Below are 23,452 nucleotides of genomic sequence, written 5' to 3'. Positions count from 1 at the left end.
CCTCCTATGAGTATTTTGTTACTTCTTCTAAGAAGGACTGAAGCATATACACTTTGGTCTTCCTTCTTCTTAAGCTTCATGTGCTCTGTAAACTGTGCTCTATATAGTACTGAGGACCCAGCTATACCACTCCTGGGCATATACCCAAAGATTCTCCAACATAAAATAAGGACACGTGCTCCACTATGTTCATAGCAGCCTTATTTATAATAGCCAGAAGCTGGAGAGAACCCAGATGCTCTTCAACAGAGGAATGGATACAGAAAATGTGGTACATCTACACAATGGCTTCATGAAATTCTTAGGCAAATGGATGGAACTAGGAAATATCATCCTAAGTGAGGTAACCCAGTCTCACTCACACACACACACACACACACACACACACACACACACACACACACACACACACACAAAGGTATGAACTCACTGATAAGTGGATATTAGCCCAAAGGCTTGGAGTACAGCTCAGAAATTTTACCTCTAAAACATCTCAAACTCTTCAGTCCTTGTGACCTGAATTACTGGAAAGTAGTAAAGCATGTTGTCTTAGTCCTCTAATATGCTGTACCCAGATTCTAGTGTCCCATGCCTGTTCATTCTAGCTATTCAGGCCTTCAGTTGCATCAGGGTAATTTTACATTTTTCTTGACGCAGTGCTTTTCTTTGCCCTGCTATGTTGGAGTAAATGTTTATTCCTGCCTGCACAGAAATGTCCCCTTAAGTTCTGATGCTTTCCACTAGTCCAGTTCTCTCCAGGACTTCTGATGCTCATCTTTGACCTCTCTTCACAAGGGGAGGCACTCTGGGTATGAAAACTCACCATCTTTTAACACAACCACTAACTTGGAACTCCATCAGCTTATATGTCCCATCTGCTATTCCAAACCACTTTATAAATGACTAACCATGTGGAGAGAAGCAACCCCAAAAGACAGTCCTGTCACAGCATCTTTCAAAGAAACTAAGTCATTTCCATTACAGGATAGCTTTAGAATGGGGAGAAACATGGCTGTCAGATGTTTTTCTTTGGGGAGACAGGGAATTTTTATACACATTATTGGAATGAGCATGAAGACACACGTGCCGCTGTATCTGGGAAAGGCCTGTGTGAACTCAGTATGCTTTCCCTTCATCCTACAGCTGACCGTGCTGCTCAGGGAGTCCCTGCTTTCACACACATAAGACTTCTGCTAGGGAAATAAGAAGATAAAAATTCTTGATGCATAAGACATGGTCTTGGCTGAGGAGATGGCTCAGGGTTAAAGACTAGGCTCACAATGTGGTCCAGTTTGTTTTTGATTTTTTTGTTGTTTTGTTTTGTTTTTGTTTTGTTGTTTTTTCTGAGACGTAGTTTACAGATTTGTTACATAAGTTTTGGTATTTTATGGCCTCAGCCTTCAACTTTTTTATAGTTCATGTACTGATAAAGAATACAAGCCAGAGAGCTGGTGACAAGGTTCCATGGGTAAAGTGCCTTCTGTGCAAACATCAGGGCCTGAGTTCAGATCCTCAGCAGCAATGTTAAATGTCACATGTGGTGTCAAGTAACCCTGGGGTCTTTCTGGCCAGCTAGCTTAGCCACAGAGAATGCCAGATTTAGTGAGAAACTTTCTTAAAGGAAAGTGGAGCAGCCATCAAGGAAGACATCCTAACATCTGGCTTATATACTCCCAGCACAAAGGAATCCACCATTAGCACACATGTGTATATGTAAAAAAAAGTGCATACTCTTAGACATATATGCACACACAGAATAGGCGTAAAATTAAGAGTTCGGGTGGCTTATGTTAAATTTTAACTCATATAAGATGTGTGATTTTAAATTTAAAATATGCAGTAAAATGAACTTCTGATTACCATAGTGAAAGAAGGCTTCACATGGACTTTACCCTGTATATGGAAGTGTGGTCTAGAGCAGAAGAAATACACATTATAAATATAGCACTTCAGTGAGATTGAAAAATGGACATCCCCTGTGTGAAGACACAGGGTGAACAAAACTCTAGGCTCATGCCCCCATCATCCTCTTGTCCCATTAAAAAGAGGCAAATGCAAGCATTTATTTGTACTTGAGGGAACCTAAGCACTGAAATCGATTTCCTAAATTTAAAGAGTACATACTTATTACCTACATTTGTATTCATGTGTAAAATCTTCTAACATGAACTGGTTTCTCTGGTTTTCTTTGTCCAATGTTTGTGACATTAGCCCACATAGCACAAGGGTTTTTTTTAGAATATTTAATATTTATTGATATTTAGAAATCCATTAAGTGACTGTATCTGAATTTACGTCTGGCCCAGATGTTTTACTATTATGAGTAAGGTTTCGCCATGTGTAGCTTTTCTACTTAAGTATATCCCTGCACTTCTTTCTCCACATTACCATTTAGCAGTCAGTACAATACATGGCATTATACTATCAATTACAACTTGCTTATAACTTAAACACCTCAAGTGCTGCTTATAATGACCAGTGGTGTCATTTGTCTCATGTTTAATTATACCTTTTGTTCAACATTTGTAAAAAGATTGTTTTGTTATTTTTTAATTGTGTGTATGACCATGGTGCTGTATGTGTATATGAGTGTAAGTCCCATGTAGAGACTTAGTAGATTGGATAACCCCTGGAGCAGAAATTAAAGATGATGGGGAGCCATCTGATATGGGTTTTGGGAGTTTGGGTCCTCTGCAAACAATATACATTCCTAACCACTGAGCTGCCTTCTCTAGCCCTTATCCGTGGAAGCTTGCATTCATAAGTCACCTCCCCATCACTCACCTTCACTTTTGTTTTGAGCCAGTTTTCCAGTCCAGATCACCTTTTCTTTTACCATAGTGATTTGTTTCTGGAAATGTCTTCTTCTTGTGAACTATGAAGATGTTCTAAGTGTTCTCAAACCTTTTGCACTTGAGACCTACGATGAACTGTGCGCAGGAGGCAAAGTCAGCGTTGATATTTCTGCCAGCTATTAAGACCCAACCTTATATATTAAAAAGGCCACCTTTGTTATATTGTATAATAGCCTGTATTTTGATCAGTCTTTACTTTCTAGACCTACTTTTTGGTACCCTGAGCCAGTTGTCTACTTTATGTCTTTGTGGGAACATGATTACGTGTGGGTGTCCACAGAGGCCAGAAGAGAGCGAGGGCATCAGATGCCCTGTAGATGAAATTATGGGTGTTATGAAACACCATGTGTGGATACTGGGAACCCTACTCCACTCAGCAAGTGCAACAAGTGTTTGCAACTGCTGAGTCATCACTCCAGCCCCCATTGTCTGTTTTTGAACCTAGCACTCTTGATTGCTATAACTTGTTTTTTACTGAAAGTGAGAGGGACTCTCTCCCTCCTTTTCTTATATTTTAAATATTTGTTGTATCTATATGAGTACACTTTCATTCTCTTCAGAGATACCAGAAGAGGGCATGAGATCCCATTACAGATGATTGTTAGCCACCATGTGGTTGCTGGGAATTGAACTCAGGACCTTTGGAAGAGCAGTCAGTGCTCTTAACCACTGTGTCATCTCTCCTATAGCCATCTCTGCTATAACTTTTTTAATATGCCTGGCAACTGGCTTATTTTCAGGGATATAGCTCTCATGTGCTTACATTACTGGTCTTGACCTTTGCCCTTCTGGGGAACAGTATTGACATTTCACTGACTCTATAGAATATATTGAAGAGCGGTGGCAGCTTCATCACATGCAAATGTATGTGTATGAAATGCCTCTCTTTATGTAAGCTGTCTCTCAGTAGTCTTGGGATGGTAGGTAGATTTACATGAAGACACGGTACCTCTTTTCATAAGATTTGCTTGTAGGAATTTGATGTATTTTTGAAGCTGTAGTAATTGTGTATGTATTTTTAATTTAAGAGTGAGTTTGAGACTGATAAATAGAATATAGTTGTTTTCACATGTAGATCTTTATCCAGTAATCCTGCCGAACACTCATCAGAAATAGTACAGTGCATTCTCTTGGCTGCTCAGGTGAGTCCAGTGTCACCTGAGACACTGGCAGCATTGCTCCTTCTAGCTCGCTGGCACTCTGAATTCTGCTGTGCTGAGAAAGATCTCGGTGTATTCTTTCATGGAATGTGACAGTGAGGTTTTTTTTTTCTGTGTCCTGATAGCAAAGAAAGTTTCAATATTTTACCATAGTTTACCTATTTTTAATAAGGTTTTTGTTACATTTGGTTTTTAATATATTTTCTTTTTCAAACTGAGGATGGGTCCTACCTTGTTTTATGTAGTTTGTAAAATGTTTTTACACTGAGTAGGCATAGAATTTTGTCGTGTCTTATTAAAAGCAGCACACGGTTTTTCTTTACCCTTTTTCTGGTGGTGCAGTAATCGACTGGAGAGGAGTTATAACATTAATTCTCAAAGACTAATGATTGAAGTACATTGCTTTTCAGACTAACCACATTTCTCAAAGGCTTGCTTGCTGACCCTCTCTGAGTCCTGCTAGCTAACTGTAGTTTAGTCAACACTCACTGACCCCAATAGGATGCAGCAGGCCACTGCTTTATGGAAGGTAACTTCTAGCTCAAGGGGAGCTTTCTGTCCTCTAATCTGTGAAAGTATGCCAGTCCTTAGTTACGGAGCATTACTATAAAGCAGTTCTTATTACTGGAGTGGGCTATTAACTAGCCTGCAGTGTTAGTAAGAAACAGTTAAGTTTCTAGTTCCAAGGAATGGCATAGGATTAAAACATCAGGGATATTTGAGATATGTTAAATTACCGAGGATAGAGAATGAGAATGGTTATAATAAAAGATAAGACTGAAAGTAGAGTTCACAGTCAATCAAGGAGGATCTTGATTGCCCAGCCAACCATTAGGCCTGGCTCTGTACTGTAGCAACTCAATTTAACAGATAAGGAAATGCATCTTGAGAGGTCATGACCTGCCTCTGGTACTACCAAACCAGAATTGCAAGTTCATAATAAAAAGAATTTAAACGTACTAGTCCTTTATAAATTGCCTGCCCTGTACTAACTAGTTTGTATGTTAATTATTTTAGTTGTATTACCTTATATTTATAAAAATGGTTTTTTGGCTTGTCTTTGTATTACTATTCTTAAGTTATAAAATTAAATATTTCTACAGCCATGATATTCTTCTCCTATGATACTGGATGTTTAAGCAAGGTCGTCATGGGGTGCTAGAGAAAGAGAAACAAGCCACATAGTACCTATGGGTGATTAATGTGAGGGGCTGTCTTAGTTAGCTAATATTCATATTGGTTTTGAAATCCATGGCACATTGCCTGTGTCCAGTGGATTCTTTTCCTCAGGATTTCCTATTTGCTTTGTGGTTCCTTAAGCTAGAGGCTAATAGCACTATGCCTCATTGGAAGTGATGAAGTGTCTTTGCCTTTTCCTTGTCACTGTGCTGTACTCATTACTGTAATATTCAGAACACATTTGTATGTGCGTGTGGGGGTGGGGGTGTCAAGATCCAGTATGTAATTTAAACAATCTTTAAAGTCAGGGATCCTTTATATTTGTGTATGAGGAAGCTAAAAGGATGAACACATGCTAAGTGAATCAAAGACTGATAAATAGTGCTCTTACTATTTTATGTAGCATAATACCTCTGGGATAGGAAATAATGTCTTTCAGATAGCATTGATCACACATAGAAATGTGAATAAATGATTGTAAAATGAATGAATTCTTGACATTTATTTTTCTTGTCATTTCTACAACATCCTAGAAGTAGATAATGAGAAGCGGAGTTTGTTCTAACTGACTGATTTAAAGAGATAGGTTATAGCAAGTTAATTTTAATAATATTTCTGTTATCTGTTTAATAATAATGTCTATGTTTATAACAGGAAAAACGTATAAGGTTCTACCTGCACTAAAAATGAAAATGGTCAATTTAAGTAGCAAAGGAGTTTAGTTTCTTTTGTAAACAGTACTTCAAACTTTAAATTTTACCCACAAAAATGCACATTTAACTCTGCTGTGATCAATATCCAGAGCACAGACTTCCTTATGCCTTTAGCTTTTCATTGCCTTTTAGGCCAGTGGGTTCTGGTTCATAGCACAATGCTTTCTGCTTACCTATTAAATTGATTAATATTTATAGGACATATGTCTTAGTCTATACTAACATGAATATTGGTGACTTAATCATTTAGAGGAACTCAGAAATGGGCTTTGTAAAAAAAAAAAAGTAATCAAAATTGCCCAATTAGGAAGACTCCTCCATCAGTTAGCAAGGAGGTCGTAAAGCAAGGCATTATGTGACCTGACAGATGTTTCAAAACAATTGAGAATGGAAAGAAGTGTAATGCCTCAGATCCGAAAGTGAAATGATGAGTGAAGTGAGAGTTGCCAAAGAGCAAGTTACTCAGGTCAGTGCGTGGATGGAAAGTGGCACTGAGGGGAGGAGCAGATGGTCTAGCTGTCATCTAGCCGCCATTGCTCCGTGTCCTTCTCCATCTGCTCCAATGACCACTGTCCAGCAATGCTCCCAAAAAATGTCTACAAACATTTACAATGACGACAGTAAAGGTCAGAAGCACCCCCCCAGGTGTGGGGGAAGGGCTAAGCTCAAAGACAGTGGTCAGCAAATGGTTAAGAGTTTCCAAATCTATGGCACAGAAGGATAAAATAAATACATAAAAGCTGACAAATAAAAATGACTGAAGTGATTCATAAAAATGTATTTGAATGATAAAACTAATGTTGAATTTTGTCCATATTTTAAGGCAGATGAGGTTAGCAACGTGCTGTAGAAGGCTCATTTGTATACATGTTTTAACATATTCTTAAATATTTGAAGTACATGTATAATTTATGTTCTTTGGAATAGTAATGAAAAACCCAGACAGATAGGCATTGCCTCATGTTGGCTGGCCATGAGAATACAGTATAGAAGGTAAATCTAATGAGTCTTAGTTGAGGTCTAGAACTAACCGAGGAATGCTGGAAAGAATTTTCAAATTAGAAAATAGGTCCACCTCACACTCTAAGAGTCCACTGGCTAAGAAATCAAAGAGAACGCCGGAATTTAGAAAGAAAAGTAAGCAAGATTACAGTGTACTGACAGAAACGAGTGCCTCACTAATGAACTCTTGGCGGGGCTGCACACTTGCAGTAAGCGACACATTGCTCCCACAGCAGTGTGGAGGACAGCGCCATTCAGAGGGGCCTCAGACATAGCTGACCGGGCTAGTTCACATCCCAGACACTCTAAGCCCGTGAACAGGGTCTTACCCACTATCCTCGTCAATACCATTGCTTCTCAGAAGTGTCCCATGACACTGTTGGCACCCGACCCCGTCTGGAACCCTAAACTGTGTCACTTTCTCCTAGTGATGTTACTTTTGTTCTTTGGATAGGTAGACCTTTTTCAGTCTTTGCTATAGTAAGACCTTCAGTAAGTTTTCCGGTCAGTCAGGGCTATAAATTTAGACTTTGGAAATTAGAGTCACTTTGAGTTCACATATCTGTTATCCTTTTTTTAAAGATGTATTTATTTATATGAGTACAATATACCTGTCAGGCACACCAGAGGAGGACATCGGATCCCAGATGGTTGTGAGCCACTGTGTGGTTGCTGGGAATTGAACTCAGGACCTCTGGAAGAGCAGTCAGTGCTCTTAACCGCTGAGCCATCTCTCCAGCCCACGTATCTCCTATCGTAAAGATATTTTTTCATTATTCTGAAAGATAAATATTAAAATTTTTGTTGTAAATTTATGATTAGTTTTTAGCATTGTGTTTGTTTCTCTTATGTAAGCATTTAACTTCTACCTGGATAAAAATTATAAATGATAAATTTCTGGGTTAAACATTAAAAATTAGTGTTTCTTTAAAAATAAGTTTAGGTGCAAGAATTTTCAGTGCTACACAGAATGGACAGATGGCATCGTTTCGAGTTTATCATATATGTCTTAAAGTTCCAGGAGCTTGTCCACATAAGGAAATGAAAGTGCTCTAGGAGAGGGCAGTGCTCATTCTGATTGATCACCGCCATTATCCACATGCATCAAGGTGTGCCCCAAGGAACAGGTACCACCTATCCATTGAAAGGTTCGAAGGATAGTTATATTTTCTCTACCTAACACGTGTAAAAGAAAGGTTTGATGTTGATTGTGCCCACTGACCTGTCTTTGCACAGGGCTCACTAGTGCCATGTACATGTGGCAAGGGAGACTACAAGAGTAACCTCATTCTTTCTCACTCATAGCCCCCCCCCCCAACTTTCCAGTCTCGTTTTCTATTGTTTGATCTGACATTTTGTACAAATCCCCAGTAAATGTAATAGCATCATACAATATTGACCTGCTGGATTTTAATGAGAATGCTTTAGGTAATATAAAATAAACTTATAGACACTGCTGGCTATAAAATTGAATGCTATAAATTGGGACAGTTTTCAAGGCAAGCTTATTCCATATTAGAACTGTCTTCATTTCCTTTGGCTCCTTCATACCATTTCGAGTACAGGGTTTGTCATGCACTGATACTTTCGGGATAAAGCATTCTGATTTTTACCTTTATTTTAGAGAACATTGTGAATAACTTGAGAAAAACACTTTTTATATTAACAATTTAATCCTTATATTATGAATTTAATATGTATATTTAAAAAAATCTTCCTTCAGAAAAAAAAGGCAGAAAGGTTGTCAGTGGTGATACAGTCTTTCAGTTGCAGCACTCGGGAGATAGAGGCAGAGACGGAGGCAGAAGTAAGCTGATCTCTGTGAGTCCAAGGCCAGCCTGGGCTACAAAGAGGGTTCCAGGAAAGCCAGAACTATAAAACCCTGTCTGGACCCCCCCAAAAAGACTTCTTTGACCCTCAGATATCTTCACTGCATGGTCTGAGATTTTTTTCAATGCTCTGCTTTTACTTTTAACAACTGAAGACATTTTCAGTATTGAAAAATGAACAAACTGAAAATTTCCTGGCACATGAAAATACTAACTCAGTTTCTTAGATAACTAGATTAAACTGTTATTTTGTAGCAGTGATGAACCATCAGGACAAATAAACCTGAATTTCATTTTATCATTTTATTTCTGTGCCATTATTTAAAAATATATTGAGTATTTTATGATTGTTGATAGATGTGGCTGAACTAAGCCTACAGCAGAAGATCAATGTCTTAAAAATTGAAACAGTATAGGTTTGTATTGATTAATGTGCCTAAATCAAAATGGGAGGCTTTGTAACAGCTTCCTTAGACGGCTGCTCCCCAGTAATGGCACCCCATCCATTTTAGCTTTCCACTGATAAATCAGCTTGAAAATTGGATGTCAAAATTTTTTTCACTGAAGTAGTGATTTTTTTCTTGCCCTTTAACCTTTTCTGATATATTAGATTGGTTTATAAGACTAAACTCTATCTCAGAGAAAGCAGTTGTCAAATTGACAATTTGATGGATTTTTAGATGATTTTTAATGTCTGTTTTCACCCATATGTGTGTATGTGTATGTGCATGTATATACATAATGCCTTCATATGATTATACATTTTAATGCCCTGACTAAGGATAGATTTTTATATTGAAAAATTAAAATGTATATTTGAAAACATTCAGCATGCTAGTTGTAGATCTTAGATGTTAGAGAAGGATGACTGGACGATTGCTTCTGCTCCTGCAGTGCTCTCACTTGTGTTCTGTGTGGAGAGAGAGAGAGAGAGAGAGAGAGAGAGAGAGAGAGAGAGAGAGAGAGAGAGAGACCCTGGCATTCTTTATTACCATAAAAACAATAAACATAAGCCAATGTTACTTACCAGGAACCAATATTGAGGATTTAAAATAACACTGGAAAAATGTGCCTAACATCACAGAAAAACAAGCTTAATTTGTATTTAACAGATGGACTTGGGTGATGGCTGACATACCCTCATGTCTCTATAGTAGAATCTACGTTAGCCTGGAAAGGTATTGATTGGGAAGTTTCTGTTGTATAATTACTTTTTTTTGTCAAGAAAAAAAATTCATGGTGTATTGATGTAGACGGGAGGCCCTGAGCAGCAGCTCCCTTGGCTAACAGTGAGTGTCATCTTTCAGCCATGATAAATGGTAGCACACTGGCCCCACATAATTACCTTGTGGTGAAATGAACCTCCTATCCTCTTCCCCTTTCCAGCACAGAGATGGAACAGTCGTCTTCATCTGAAAGCTGTAATTTACTGGACTAATCATCCTCTTAATAGGGGAAAATCCATGTCCCCTAGAGCATGACCTGTGTTGGCTAACTGAAACAGAAACATCTTTTAAAATAGTGGATGAATTAAAAGACTCCACAGTATGCTGCATTTTTACCACTTCTCAGTTATTCTGATCCATGCTTTTCCTGGCTGTTCACTCCTGGTCACTCGGAGAATTTGTACGAGATATAAATTAAAAGAGGAAATGTAGATATGGTCAAATGCATGGTTTGCAGTGGGGGAGAAGTGATTTATGAAAATTAACCTATTAAGTTTGCAAAGTGACTACATTTTGTAAATACAAAACATTTTAGTTCAGTAACATTTGTTTTGGGAAAATGGCTGCTTATAACTCTTGCATATAGAATTTAAGACAAACATCATTTCTATTGTGTGAATTCTTTCTCTTTGACACTTACTTCCATCAGGCAGCACATACGCCCCTGTGGGTGTAAAAATCACACTGTCCCTAGCTATTCCAAAAGACCAAGATGGTTTGTATGGCTTGTCACTCTAGGACAAAGATGCTGAGTGTGTTACCAACTCTCCTTAAGTCTGCGTTCTGGTTTGATGAGCAAAGATCTGCCCTTCATGCTCCTGCTTTAATACTGCCCCCTGGGTAATGACTTTTATTTAAGTAATGCTATTTAAAGGGTGTCTGGCCGTCATTTTAGATCATTGTAAGACCATGATGAAGGGTTGGATAGAGGTCATTTTCAGAGGTTGTACTTAGTTAAATAAATGTACAAGTTTTCACAAAGGCTCCTGCTTTTCAGCGTGCTGTTGCAAGCTCCCGCCAAGCCTCTGGGAACACCACATAAAGCATAGCTGCCTCTGCCAGGAAGGCATTGTATTTTATATTTCCCTTCTCATTGTTACTTTTCTCTTCATAATTCTGTTTATTCCCACAACTGAACACAACAGTTTTATTTAATTTTAAGTCAGATCCATCACTTTTGACAATTGGTAGACACCCTGTATAGAGATATAAATGAATATGTAGGGTCATTTTTCCTAAGTCTTATTAAAAAAATCTCTACGTTAAAAAAGAAGACTAAAACAGTTCTCCCTTTAATGTAGCCCAGGTTGACAGTTTCTTCCTACCATCATCACAGCTGGCCTCTTGCTGTTCGCAGCTAACAAGTGAGATCCATGCAGATGAAAGCCACCCTGATCCTGTGTAGCCATTTCCTGTCACGTTACCCCCTTAAATTACTTCCATGACCTAGCACTGCTTATCTAGAAAGCCCAGACCCAACTTCTGCGTTGAGCTGTGCTGTGCTCGAGGAAATGATACTTCCTTAAAGCCACTTCTCTGTGTGTAGCTCATCACCACACTGTCATTTTCAAAAGTAACTATTATGTTTGCTCCCTGAGGAAATGCTGTCTCTGATCAAGTCATTTATCACTTAAATAGAAATGTGTGCACTAAAGCAAACATGTCTCTTTATTTTGATTGTTAACATATTTTTAAATGAAACAAAAAGTTATGCTTCAAGTCAAAGTCTCACTGAACTGGGGTTTTCTTAAGTATTTATTTGAGCAAAATGGAAAGCTGCACAGTAGCTGAATGCTTCCGAGCTCATAGAACTCTCATGAGGTTGACAGAAAACAGCTTTTCTCCTTCCTTTTCTAAATGGTTCCTACTTTGATTACAAGCATTTATTATAATTATCAAGAGATTAAGCTGATGTTATAGAATCCTAGTAATGGAACCATGCAGACAGACTGTAATGGCAGTTTATTGGATTCTGCAAAGGGAAGAAGCAAAAAGACAGCGTGGTCTGTTCTGTGCGTGGCCCCACTCCTTGCTGAGGATACTCACTCACTTGATTACTCCATCTCTGTTCCAACTCTGTGGGAGAGTTGATGGCTTAGGGGTGTCATGTTCTCTATGTCACCTGACCTTTGGCTTTTCTATGCTTTTTTACCGCTTGTAAGCCACACATATATGTGTGTGTTGACTTTTCACTGTTAATATCTTTGCTATAAAAATCGGTGCAGTTGATGATCAGTTAGTCCCACATAAATGAAAACTATGAACCTAGCAAGGTTGTTTTTTTTAATATTTCAATTCATTTAGAGACACGCACATGGAAGGTTTAGATGGGGGACTGAATTCGGTGGATTAGAGTTCCCTGAACTTGTACCTAGCAGAACTGCAGTATGTGCAGAAATACAAGAGAACAATTAGAGAATTGATGTGTGTACGGAGAAGGGACCTTGCTGTCTATCAGAAATGCCTGTGGTAGGAAGAGCAGAAGTTCAGAAAAGTCCTCTTGTTAGTATCTCTTGCCGTGAGGTATTAGGGAGGCTATGCTTGTGATTTTGGATGTCCTGAAAATAAACACTCACTGGCAAGCTTCCTTGCCTAATAACAGCCTGTGAATACTAAGCCTTCAGAAGGTTTTGGTTGGTTAGTCAGTTTTGTTTTTGCTGTTATTGTTTTTATTGTTTGTTTGTTTGTTTGTTTGTTTGCTTGTTTGAAAATTACTTTGTTTTTATCAAAGTGATAAAGAAGATATTACTTTTATTTAAATGTTTATATTTTCTGCTGGGTATTTTGTGGGGTAGCATGTCTCTCCCTCTTACCCTCTCTCCCTCCCTCCTCCCCTCCCTCTCTACACTGTTATACTCTGTAGTACAAGCTTTGAACTTTAAATCTTCCTGCCTGAACCTCCTGAATACCTGGATTCATAGGCCTGCCCCACTAGACCTAGCCGAAATAGTATTTCTTTGAAGCATTTCAGAATTGCTGCTATTGCTGAACAAGTGTGTGAGGTTAGCAGGGGTAGTGATTCCTCAGACTTTGCTGAAAGTTCTTAAACCACTAGATACGTACTAGAGGCTTTAGCTGCCATTCCAGCTTCCTAGAGTCTCCGCAAAAGCCTCCTGGTCTTCCTTGTTGTTCACTTCCTTCTCGTACACTGGAAAGACCGGAGATGTAGTTATGGGCCCAGCTTCATTAACACAGGACAGGGAAGGAGTGATTCAGAATGGTAACGACTCAAAGGTGGAGAGAACTCTCCATGTGCTAGTCACTGCCTTCTGACACAATGATGACCCTTGTCTTTAATATAGTGTGTGAGGTTTGTATTTTCTACTGCATATATAATGTGTATAGACTATATATGTGTATTTATACCCTGTTATACTATATCATACAGAGTATATTTAATACAGACTTTATGAAGTATATGTAAATTAAAAAATAACAAAGCTCCATGCTGTGGTGGTGTATGCTTTTAATCCCAGCACTTGTAAGGCAGAGGCAGGCAAATCTAGGTGAGTTTCAGGCTAGCCTGGTCTACAGAGTGAGTTCTAAAACAAAGAAGCCCTGTCTCAAAAAACAAACAAACAAATAAATAAATAATAAATATACAAAACATCTCAGTCCCAGCACAGCTATAATCCCAACACTTGGGAAGCTAAGAAAGAAAGATCACCAGGATATCAGGACTAGCCTCAGCCACATAGTGATTCACAGGCTAGTCTGGACTACAAAATGAGTCCTGTCTCAGATGGGTGGAGTCATGGAATACTGAAATATTTTAAGATGGTAACTTCCAGCTTCCCCATTATTATAATACTCAAGAACCATGGAAAAGTGAAATTAGTCTGTTTATATTAGGTGAAGAATTCATCTTTGTCATCGAATGCCAGAGGTCATTAAGAATCTGTTGTTTTTTACTTCACACTCTTTATATATATTTATGTATATGAACTTGTCAAAGTGCTTATCCATATAACTTAATTGCATTTTCGTGTATAATTGTGTGTGATGCTATCATTAGTGGGAATTGGGTGTGAGTGGACCAGAGTGTGTACAAGAAGGTCAAGAGGACACTAGCAAGGTTTGTTAGTAACAGTCACAAGCAGCCCTTTGCTTTGGTTTTTGATTTGCAAGTCGACAGTTATAAACTTACCTAAAATTGATAGTATTTGTTCTCTGTATGATATCACTGACTTACTCTAGACATTGAGGTTTTACATAGGGATCTTAAGGCTGGGGCCTTAAAAGGCTTAAGGTTACTTGGTAGGCATACACCAATGTGCTAAATCTGAGTTGGAAAAGAACCAACTCAGGCAAATTAGGAGAAGGAAGATGAGGAAGAGAAAAGTTTCACCTCTAGGAATTGTCTTAGAGGCCCAATCCTTTTCTAAGTTCTAAAAACAGTATTCTTTCATTTTCTTATAGGGGAAGTATATGACTTATAGACAAAATTAGATGTATGTTAGCTAGTGTCTTACACTTCTTTGTTGCCTGTGTGATGCATGGCATCTTGATGTGCACATTGCTTGGTAGAAATGCCAGTTTATGTGATTACTGAGCACTAACTGAAATGGGCCTGATGCAAACGTGAATCCAGAGGATTGCAAACACAAACTCAACTGTGCAAATAGCAGCCCAGAGCTGGTGTAAAATACAGAAAGATAGGCGATATGAAAGGGTGTCATGTAGATGAATGGGACTTTCAGCCCCCCTGTCGTGTGACTGGCATCTCGAGGGACTCCTTCCTTAGACCACCTTATAATAGGCCAACCTAGTCTACAAATTGAGTTCCAGGACATCCAGATATACACAGAGAAACCCTGTCTCAAAAAAGCACAAAAAAGAACAAAAACCAAAAAACACAAAGAATAGCACCTGACTTCTCTGAGAAAAACAAAGGGAATTAAAAGCAAATTAAAAAATTGAACATATCAACACCCAGACTCTACAAAAGGCCTTTTGGAGGAGCACAGTTCCAAAATAGGAGGCCTTTGAAATAATTATTTTAAGGGAACTATAAAGATTTTATTCTTAAGTGATTTTTCCTCCTTATATCAAATAAACATACCTCCCCTTCACATTAATAGTAGAAATAAGATCTGTCTAATGGAATGAGTATGAATAACATATGCTAATAAGAGTTTTAAAAGAAAAATTGATATATTTCTCCTAAAAATTGTTAGATGACATTAACATGAATTTTCAAAGTTCACTGTGTTTCTCCCATAATAAACATTGTCCATCTACAGTGGCTGTCTATGCTTGGAAGGAGGCAGGAAACAGCTGCCTTCAGTGTCATATCCTCAGGAGAATTCATTTTCTCAGTTGCCTTTGCAGCGAGTGTAGCTAGGAAATCCGACTACCAGAGCACACACACTTGCTCTGCCATTAAGTGGTTGCTTGATCTGGAGAACATCAACCCCTTCTGGTCTCTATTTTCTTCCTTATAGGGGTGGGCAATGGTGGTGCTTTTCTCATTTAGAATTGATGAGGACTAAATAAGCGAGCATATGTAGCGATTAGAGTCCCACTCATTGGCCTGATGCAATTATTATTCTAACAACTATTGAATTATACTGAAGTGACAAACAACCTAAGCACCTCAGGGACTCGTACCCATGTCCAGCAAAGACCTTCAGGAAGGCTCTGCTCACAGAAGCCATTCTAACATCTTAAATACACAATGGCATGTGAAGGGAAAGGGTCATGGCACTCTGTCCATTGTCTCTGTGACTCTTGTCTGCAAGTTACTTGCTGTTGCTCATAAGTAACTAGCCAAGAAGTTGTCACATCAGCATGCTTTTCTATGTGCATATAGAGTTAGGCATGTTGACCAACTCTGTCTCCCAGCATTGGACACGCTGAGGTGGGGGATTGCTACAAGGTCTAGCAAACTTGAGCTACACAGCATGAGTATGTCAGAGAGAGAGAGAGAGAGAGAGAGAGAGAGAGAGAGAGAGAGAGAGAGAGAGCGAGCGGCTGGAGAAGTACAAGCTATAGTGTACCCAAAAGGGGGAAACTGTGACATGCTTATTCATTCGAATATAGTTTATTTACCCTTACAAGCGACTCATTTAATATATATAGTTCAGGTACTCAAGTTATCAGCATACAATATTGAAGTGTGTAGTTTAGGACTTGGGATAAAGCTCAATAATAGAACATTTGCCTAATGTATACTAAGCCCTGGCTTTAATCCTTAGGTACTACCAAAAAAGAAAAAAAGGAGGGAGGGAGGGAGGGAGGGAGGGAGGGAGAGAGAGAGAGAGAGAGAGAGAGAGAGAGAGAGAGAGAGAGAGAGAGAGAGAACAAAAGAAAAGTGGAATACACCAGTTTTTTTGGTGGTGGTGGTGGTTGTTGTTATTGTTATTTGGGTTTTTTTTGTTTCTGTCTCAATTGAGCTGGTCACTTATTTTTTATTTATTCACTTTACATTCTGCTCACTGCCCTGCTTCCAGTCACTCCCCCTCCCCTTATACTCGCCCCTTCTCCTCTGAGAAGAGGTCTGCCTGGGAAATGCCCAACCTTGGCACATAATTCTCTGTGGGGCTGGGCACATCCTCTCCAGCTGAGGCCAAACAGGGCAACTCAGCTAGAAGAACATATCCCACATACAGACCACAGTTTTTGGGATAGCCCCTACTTCAGTTGTTTGGTAGCTACATGAAGACCACATCTGCTACATATGTACAGGGAGGCCTAGGTCCAGCCTGTGAATGTTCTTTGGTTGGTGGTTCAGTCTCTAAGAGCCCCGAAGGGACCAGGTTAGTTGACACTTTTGATCTTCCTGTGGAATTTTTATCCCCTTCAGCACCCTCAATTCTTCCCCCTGTTTTTCTATAAGAATCCCCAAGCTCCAAGCCACTGTTTGGCGGTGGGTGTCTGTATCTGTGTTAGTCAGCAGCTGGATGGAGCCTCTCATAGGACAGCCATGCTAGACTCCCATCTGTAAGCATAACAGAGTATCATTAACAGTGTCAGGGATTGGTGCTTGCTCATGGGATGGGTCTCCAGTTGGGACAGTTTTTGGTTGACCATTCCCTCAGTCTCTGCTCCAACCCCTATTCCTGCATTCCTTATAGACTGGTTAAGTTTTGGGTTGAAAGTTTTGTAGATAGATTGATGTCCCTATCAGTTGATTCACAGGGGGTCCTGTCTGGCTACAGGAAGTGGCCTCTTCCCCATTTCTGCAAGTTGAAACTAACAATACCCCATTGATCTTGGGTGACACCCTTATCCCAGGTTCTCATGTCCTGAAGATTCCCCCACCTTCCCACCACCCCCCCATCGGCTATAGATTTCCACACATTATCATGTCCCTCTGGCCATCTCTCCTGTTGCTCCCCATACCTAACCCTGAACTCCTCCACTCCCCATCGTCTCTCCCATCCATTTCCCTGCTTCCATCTGCCACTTGGAAGTATTTTATTCCCCCTTCTAAGTGACAATCAAGCATTCTTGCCTGTGCTGTCATTCTTGTTTGGCTTCTTTAGCTCTGTAGAGTATAGCATGGTACTTTTATTTTATGGCTAATATCCACTTATAAGTGAGTACACACCATGCATGTCCTTTGGGGACTGTTACCTCACTCAGGATATTATTCTCAAGTTCCATCCATTCACCATGCACATTCCATTTTAATATGCGATCTTTTATTGGCATATATTTACCATATGAAGACAAGGATTTCATAAAAGTACATTATATAATTTGTGCCTCTTCAAGTGAAAATAATTTTAATTAGCAACCTGTCAGATTCATGTTTTTGTTTGATCTGGGCAGGATCAGATGGCTTACACAGAATTCTTGATAATCATGATTACCATGATACTTAATAATCCTGATTACCATATTTTTCACACAAGTGGAAGGCCGAGTGCTCCAGTATCTCTTTGTTTTGACTAACTTTGCTAAATATCCAACAGTTTACTTTATCTTGTAAATTCAGTCTTTTGTCCAAAAACTAAACAAAATTGAAACTGTAAGCAATTAAATTTTCTCTTTTATAAGACTTGTCTTGATCATGGTGTCTCTTCACAGCAGTAGAAGAGTGACTAAGACAGAAGTTGGTACCAAGAGTGGACTATCTCTGTAGCAGCCATGACAATGCTATTATATGGAAGGGTATGGAAGACTTTGGGACTTTGGACTAGAAAAGCAATTGTTACACATTAGGCAGAGCTTACTTAATAGGCCATCCTAGTACGACATGGAAAATAGTGCTAAAGGCCCCACTCAGGGAGTTTCAGAGAGGAATAGTATTAATTAGTAAGTGACCTAGAAACCATTCTTGAGATATTGGCAATGTATGTGACTGCTTTTTGTCCTTCCCCTAAAAATATTCCTGAGGTTAAATTGAAGAGTTTGGGATTAATGGTGTTGGCAGAAGAGGTTTCAAGACAGCCTAATATTGTCTATATTACATCATTATAAGGAGCAAGGTGAGCAAGGAAAAATACACAGTGAAGTTTGAACACTAGGAAATAATACAGTGGAGCTAATTCCAATGCTCTAGGAGTTTTAAAAAAGTATAAAGAAAAACCTGTTGTTATGGAATAAAGGGAGTGGTGACCTCAGGGCAAGACTTCATTCAGCTAAGCATCCAATTTATGGAAAGGAATTAAAGAAAAGTTTAAGCCATGAAGGAAACCACCACCAACAGAAAGCTGATGCAGATGTACTTGAACAAGAGACCAAATTCCAGCCCCATCAAGCAGCAGAACTTGGGGGCTTCTGCCACATGGTTTCAACTTAAGGGTCAAGGATATAAGAAAACAGTTATGGAATCTCCTTCTGTGACTAAGGAAAGCTGCTAAGGCTAGGCATGTGATATCCTTGCATGGAGGCTCTGAGAGACCATTGTGTAATGCCGTGAAAGTAAAGCCTGGATTGCCTTGGAGACCCCCAAGATGTTGGAGATGTTTAAGTCACAGGATACCTGTTAAAGAAAGTTTGCTAACAGGGAATGAGCCAGCCCAAAAGAAAGAAGTGTATTTCAGTCAACAAAACTGGAAGGAGTTGGAGGTCTGAAGATTCGGTGTTTGACATCAGACATGGAAATACAGACTATGACCAGCTAGTTTTTGGTCTTGCTTTGGTCCAGTATTTCCTTTACTATGTTTCCTTTCCTCCCTTTTGGAATGATAAAATATTTTCTCTGCCATTGTATCTTGGAGCATGTGATCTGCCTTTTGATTTTGATATTATGGGAGCTTATAGTTACTAGAAAATGGCATGAGTCTCAGAAGAAGCTTTGGACTTTTAAACACTATTGAAATCATGAAAGGCAATGGGTACTTTTTAAATTGGAAGTGTGTGGTGGGATTTAAGGTTTCAAAAAAAAATGTTCAACATCCTAAGTCATCAAGGAAATGTAAGTCAAAACAACCCTGAGAGTCCACCTCACACCAATCAGAGTGGCTCAGATCAAAAATTCAGGTGACAACAGATGCTGGGGAGGATGTGGAGAAAGAGGAACACTCCTCCATTGTTGGTGGGATTGCAGACTGGTACAACCATCCTGGAAATCAGTTTGGAGGTTCCTCAGAAAATTGGACATTGAACTACCTGAGGACCCAGCCATACTCCTGGGCATATACCCAAATGATGTTCCAACACACAACAAAGACACATGCTCCATTTTGTTCATAGCAGCCTTATTTATAATAGCCAGAAGCTGGGAAGAACCCAGAAACTCTTCAACAGAGGAACGGATATAAAAATGTGTCACATCTACATAATTGAGTACTACTCAGCTATCAAAAACAATGACTTCATGAAATTCATAGGTAAATGAATTGAACTAGAAAGTGTCATCCTAAGTGAGGTGACTCAATCACAGAAAAACACGCTTGGTATGTACTCAATAATAAGTGGATATTAACCCAAAAGCTCGAATTACCCAAGATATAATCCATAAGAAGAGGGATGACCAAAGTGTGGATGCTTTACTCTTTAAAAGGGGGAACAAAAATATTCATAGGAGGGGAAATGGAGGCAACGTTTGGAGCAGAGACTGAAGAAACAGCCATTCAGAGCCTGCACCACATGTCACTCATATATATACAGCCACCAAAACTAGATAAGATTGATGAAGCTAAGAAGTGCAAAGAGTGGTTGCTTCATTCCCTCTTAGAAGGGGGAACAAAAATATTTGTAGGAGAAAATATGGTCACAAGAGCAGTGACTGAAGGAAAGGACATTCAGAGACTGCCCCACCTGGGGATCCAGCCCACATACATTCAGCCACCAAACCCAGTCACTACTGGGGATGCCAAGAAGTACATGCTGACAGGATCCTGATATAGCTGTCTCCTAAGAGTCTGTGCCAGAGCCTGACAAATACAGAGGCAGATGCTTGCAGCCAACCATTGTGTTGAGAATTGGGTCCCCAATGAAGGATTTAGAGAAAGGACTGAAGGAGCTGAGGGGGTTTGCAGGAAGAACAGCAATATCAACCAACCAACCCGCCCCTGAGCTCCCAGGGACTAAACCACCAACCAAAGAGTACACATGCAGCAAACGATGGTTCCACCTGCATATGTAGCACAGGATGGCCTTGTAGGTCATCAGTGGGAGGAGAGGCCCTTGGTCCTGTGAAGGCTCTATGCCCCCAGAGTAGGGGAATGCCAGGGCAGGAGTCGGGAGGGAGTGGGTCAGGGAGCACCCTCATAGAAGCAGGGGTAAAGAGTACAGGGTAGGGAGTTTCTAGAGGGGAAACCAGGAAGGGGGATAACATTTGAAATGTAATAAAATATCCAATAAAAGAAAGAAAAAAATTAAAATTTAAAGAAGCTAATAAACTATGCCCCCAAAACTGTATGCAAGCTCCCAATTAACTGCTTTCTTTTTTAAGAGTTGTTTTAATCATGGTGTCTCTTCATGTTGATAGGACAGTGACTAATCTAATTTCTGGAACTTTAGACATCAAGTACTCTAAACTCCTAAGCTATCTCTCTATTCCCAAGATACAGACTTTCTGAAGTTAAGAAATTAATCCATTGACTCCTTGTTGAAAGTATACTTATGGCAAACCTAGTGTTAGAGATACAAGTAATAAGCAAAACAAAAAGTAGCCCCTGCTGTGTTCTCCTGCAGTGAGCCATGAGAGGTGTATAATCTGCTATGAAAGCTTTCTGCATACTTAGGAATAGTGCTGCTCACAAAAGTTACAGTATCCTTCTTTTTACTATATCAGGCTGAACTGTGTAGACAGAAAACCTAACTTTTTAAGCTGAGATAGTATTCCCAGTGTTTGTTTGGTTAAACTGAAAGCCAAGTTCCATCACAGAATGCTGCATTGGACATGTAGCAAGCATGTTTCTGTGGTTTCTGAAATGCACTGTGGGTTTTAATAATGGTTCAGCATGTAGAAGACAATGTTATCCGGTGATAACCATAGTTGTTAATGGTTTATATTAGATGAAAGCTGTAAAATCATTTGAGGACTGTTAACATTAGAATAATAATTTACAAAGACAATTACCACATACTGGAAATTTTTGCAACTAATTTGGTATTATTAATAATGGATAAAATTGCACTTTTCTCAGGTTGCTGTGGGCAGCAGGGAGTTACTTCAATGAATATTTCAGCACATTATTTTAATCATTTCTCCACCAAATCCACATGGGCAATATTTTATTCTTCTTAATTCAGTCTACTAAGCCATAGTCATTAAATTGCAGACTATTTGTAGTAAGGTCTGCTCTGTGATTTACAACCTTGTAATAGACTGTATAAGAAAGAAAACTGCCATTAACGCTTGCAATTTGATATTTTGTTTGTTACTAAACTCCCCGTGATCAATCTTTTATTAGAGAAAAAGAACACTGAAGAAAAGAAAAGAGCCAAGCATTTACAATTTAAGAGAATGATGCAGCTATTGTAATTTCTGTCTGGTTTTAATAGAAATACTCATACAAACATAGTGCTCCTAATTTTCCAGAGATACTAGTGAAATAACATTTTACATTTTGGGAACAAATAAATTTCTAGTTTTCACTTTATGTTTCTAACATTAATATTATTTATTTCCCATATCTAGTCAATTGCATGATTTCTGGCGCCTAGATTACTGGGAGGATGATCTTCGTCGAAGGAGGAGATTTGTTCGAAATGCCTTTGGCTCTACACATGCTGAAGCACTGCTCAAATCTGCTGTAGAGTATGGTGAGTACCACCGCCTTAGTAGCAGAATCTATCCTGGGTGAGGGTCCTTTGTGAGAAGAATTTGTTTTTGCAGTGATCTATAATGTTCACTGTGTTAAGAGTCAGAATTACTATATTCTGCCTCGCCCTTCAGTACTATCTGAATATTGACCTCTTTCTTCTTTTCTTCCTTCCTTTCGTCCTTTCTTCTATCTATCTATCTATCTATCTATCTATCTATCTATCTATCTATCATCTATCTACCTATCTATTTACCTATCTATCTATATATCATCTATCCATCTATCTACCTATCTATCTATCATCTATCCATCTATCTACCTATCTATCTATCTATCTACCTATTTATCTATCTATCATCTATCTATCTATCTATCTATCTATCTTTACACTCCAGATTTCATCCCCCTCCTGGTCTACGAGAGTTCCACATCCCTTACCTCCTCTCTGCACCCCTACACCCCACCCTGTCTCCACAAGGATGTCCCCAACCCATCTGCCCACCAGACCTCTAAACGTCTGGGGCCCCCAGTCTCTTGAGGGTTAGGGGCATCTTCTCTGACTCAACCCAGACCCAGGAGTCCTCTGCTGTATGATTTAAGAGGTTGTAGCTTACTGTAAGAGATTTAAATCCCTACACCTTATAGAAACCTAACACTCTTAGAATAACCTAAAACTGTATTAAAATGAATTTCTTTTTACTGTCTTTCGATTTTTAATGATCACAAGCCATGGGGGGTGTGCATGTGTGTGCATTTTGTGGGGGATTTTGTGTATTTTATGTATTTTTCTACTGGGAACACTACACAGGCTCTGCTGCAAGATATGTATAGTTATGCATAACTGCATGTCTATGTGTATATGCCTGTATATACATACATAGACATAGATGATGTATCTATTTACATATATGTGAATGATGAATATATAACTTGAATTATCTGTTAGCAACCTACCCTATTTTTTATGCTCCCTAAATTATCAGGCTGTGGAGATAGCTTAGTCAGTGAAAGTCTTGCTGAGTTCAGATTTCCAGCACCCATTTAAAAGTTAAGCCTGTAACCCCAGCATTGCATAAGCAGAGACAGGCAGAGTCCTGAAGCTCCCTGGCCAGCCTTATTTTACAAAATAAGGTGGAAAATAATCAAGGAAGGCATCCATGGCATCCCCAAGTACATGCACACATGCACACACAATCAAAAGTGGTCAAAGAGACATCCATGGCATCCACATGTGTGTACACACATGACCACATATGCACATGCATGTTTGCAAACAAATGCATATCTATACCACACACATGACACATAGATAGACAAACAG

At 39.2% G+C, this 23,452-nt stretch overlaps 1 protein-coding gene and 1 long non-coding RNA gene across 9 annotated transcripts in view; one reads left to right on the top strand and one right to left on the bottom strand.

The window, feature by feature from the left end:
• The window catches only part of Nbea (neurobeachin), a 559,026-nt gene that overhangs the window by 336,803 nt on the left and 198,771 nt on the right, over positions 1–23,452 (top strand). For all 8 annotated transcript variants that reach the window (NM_001427608.1, XM_063282102.1, XM_063282100.1 and 5 more), the window contains one exon: positions 22,005–22,129. In NM_001427608.1, coding sequence (NP_001414537.1) covers positions 22,005–22,129 — 125 coding nt within the window. The remainder of the gene's footprint in view (positions 1–22,004; positions 22,130–23,452) is intronic.
• Positions 7,552–11,367, bottom strand: LOC102552778 (uncharacterized). Its single transcript, XR_351711.5, has 3 exons — positions 11,290–11,367; positions 10,084–10,233; positions 7,552–7,687 (listed from the first exon to the last, which is right to left on the bottom strand). It is a non-coding gene; the product is annotated as an uncharacterized LOC102552778 (long non-coding RNA).

The sequence above is a fragment of the Rattus norvegicus genome, chromosome 2, assembly GCF_036323735.1.
Source record: "Rattus norvegicus strain BN/NHsdMcwi chromosome 2, GRCr8, whole genome shotgun sequence".
NCBI classification, from domain to species: domain Eukaryota; kingdom Metazoa; phylum Chordata; class Mammalia; order Rodentia; family Muridae; genus Rattus; species Rattus norvegicus.
Note: the sequence above shows the minus strand (reverse complement) of the source record. Positions and strands in the feature narration are given on the sequence as shown.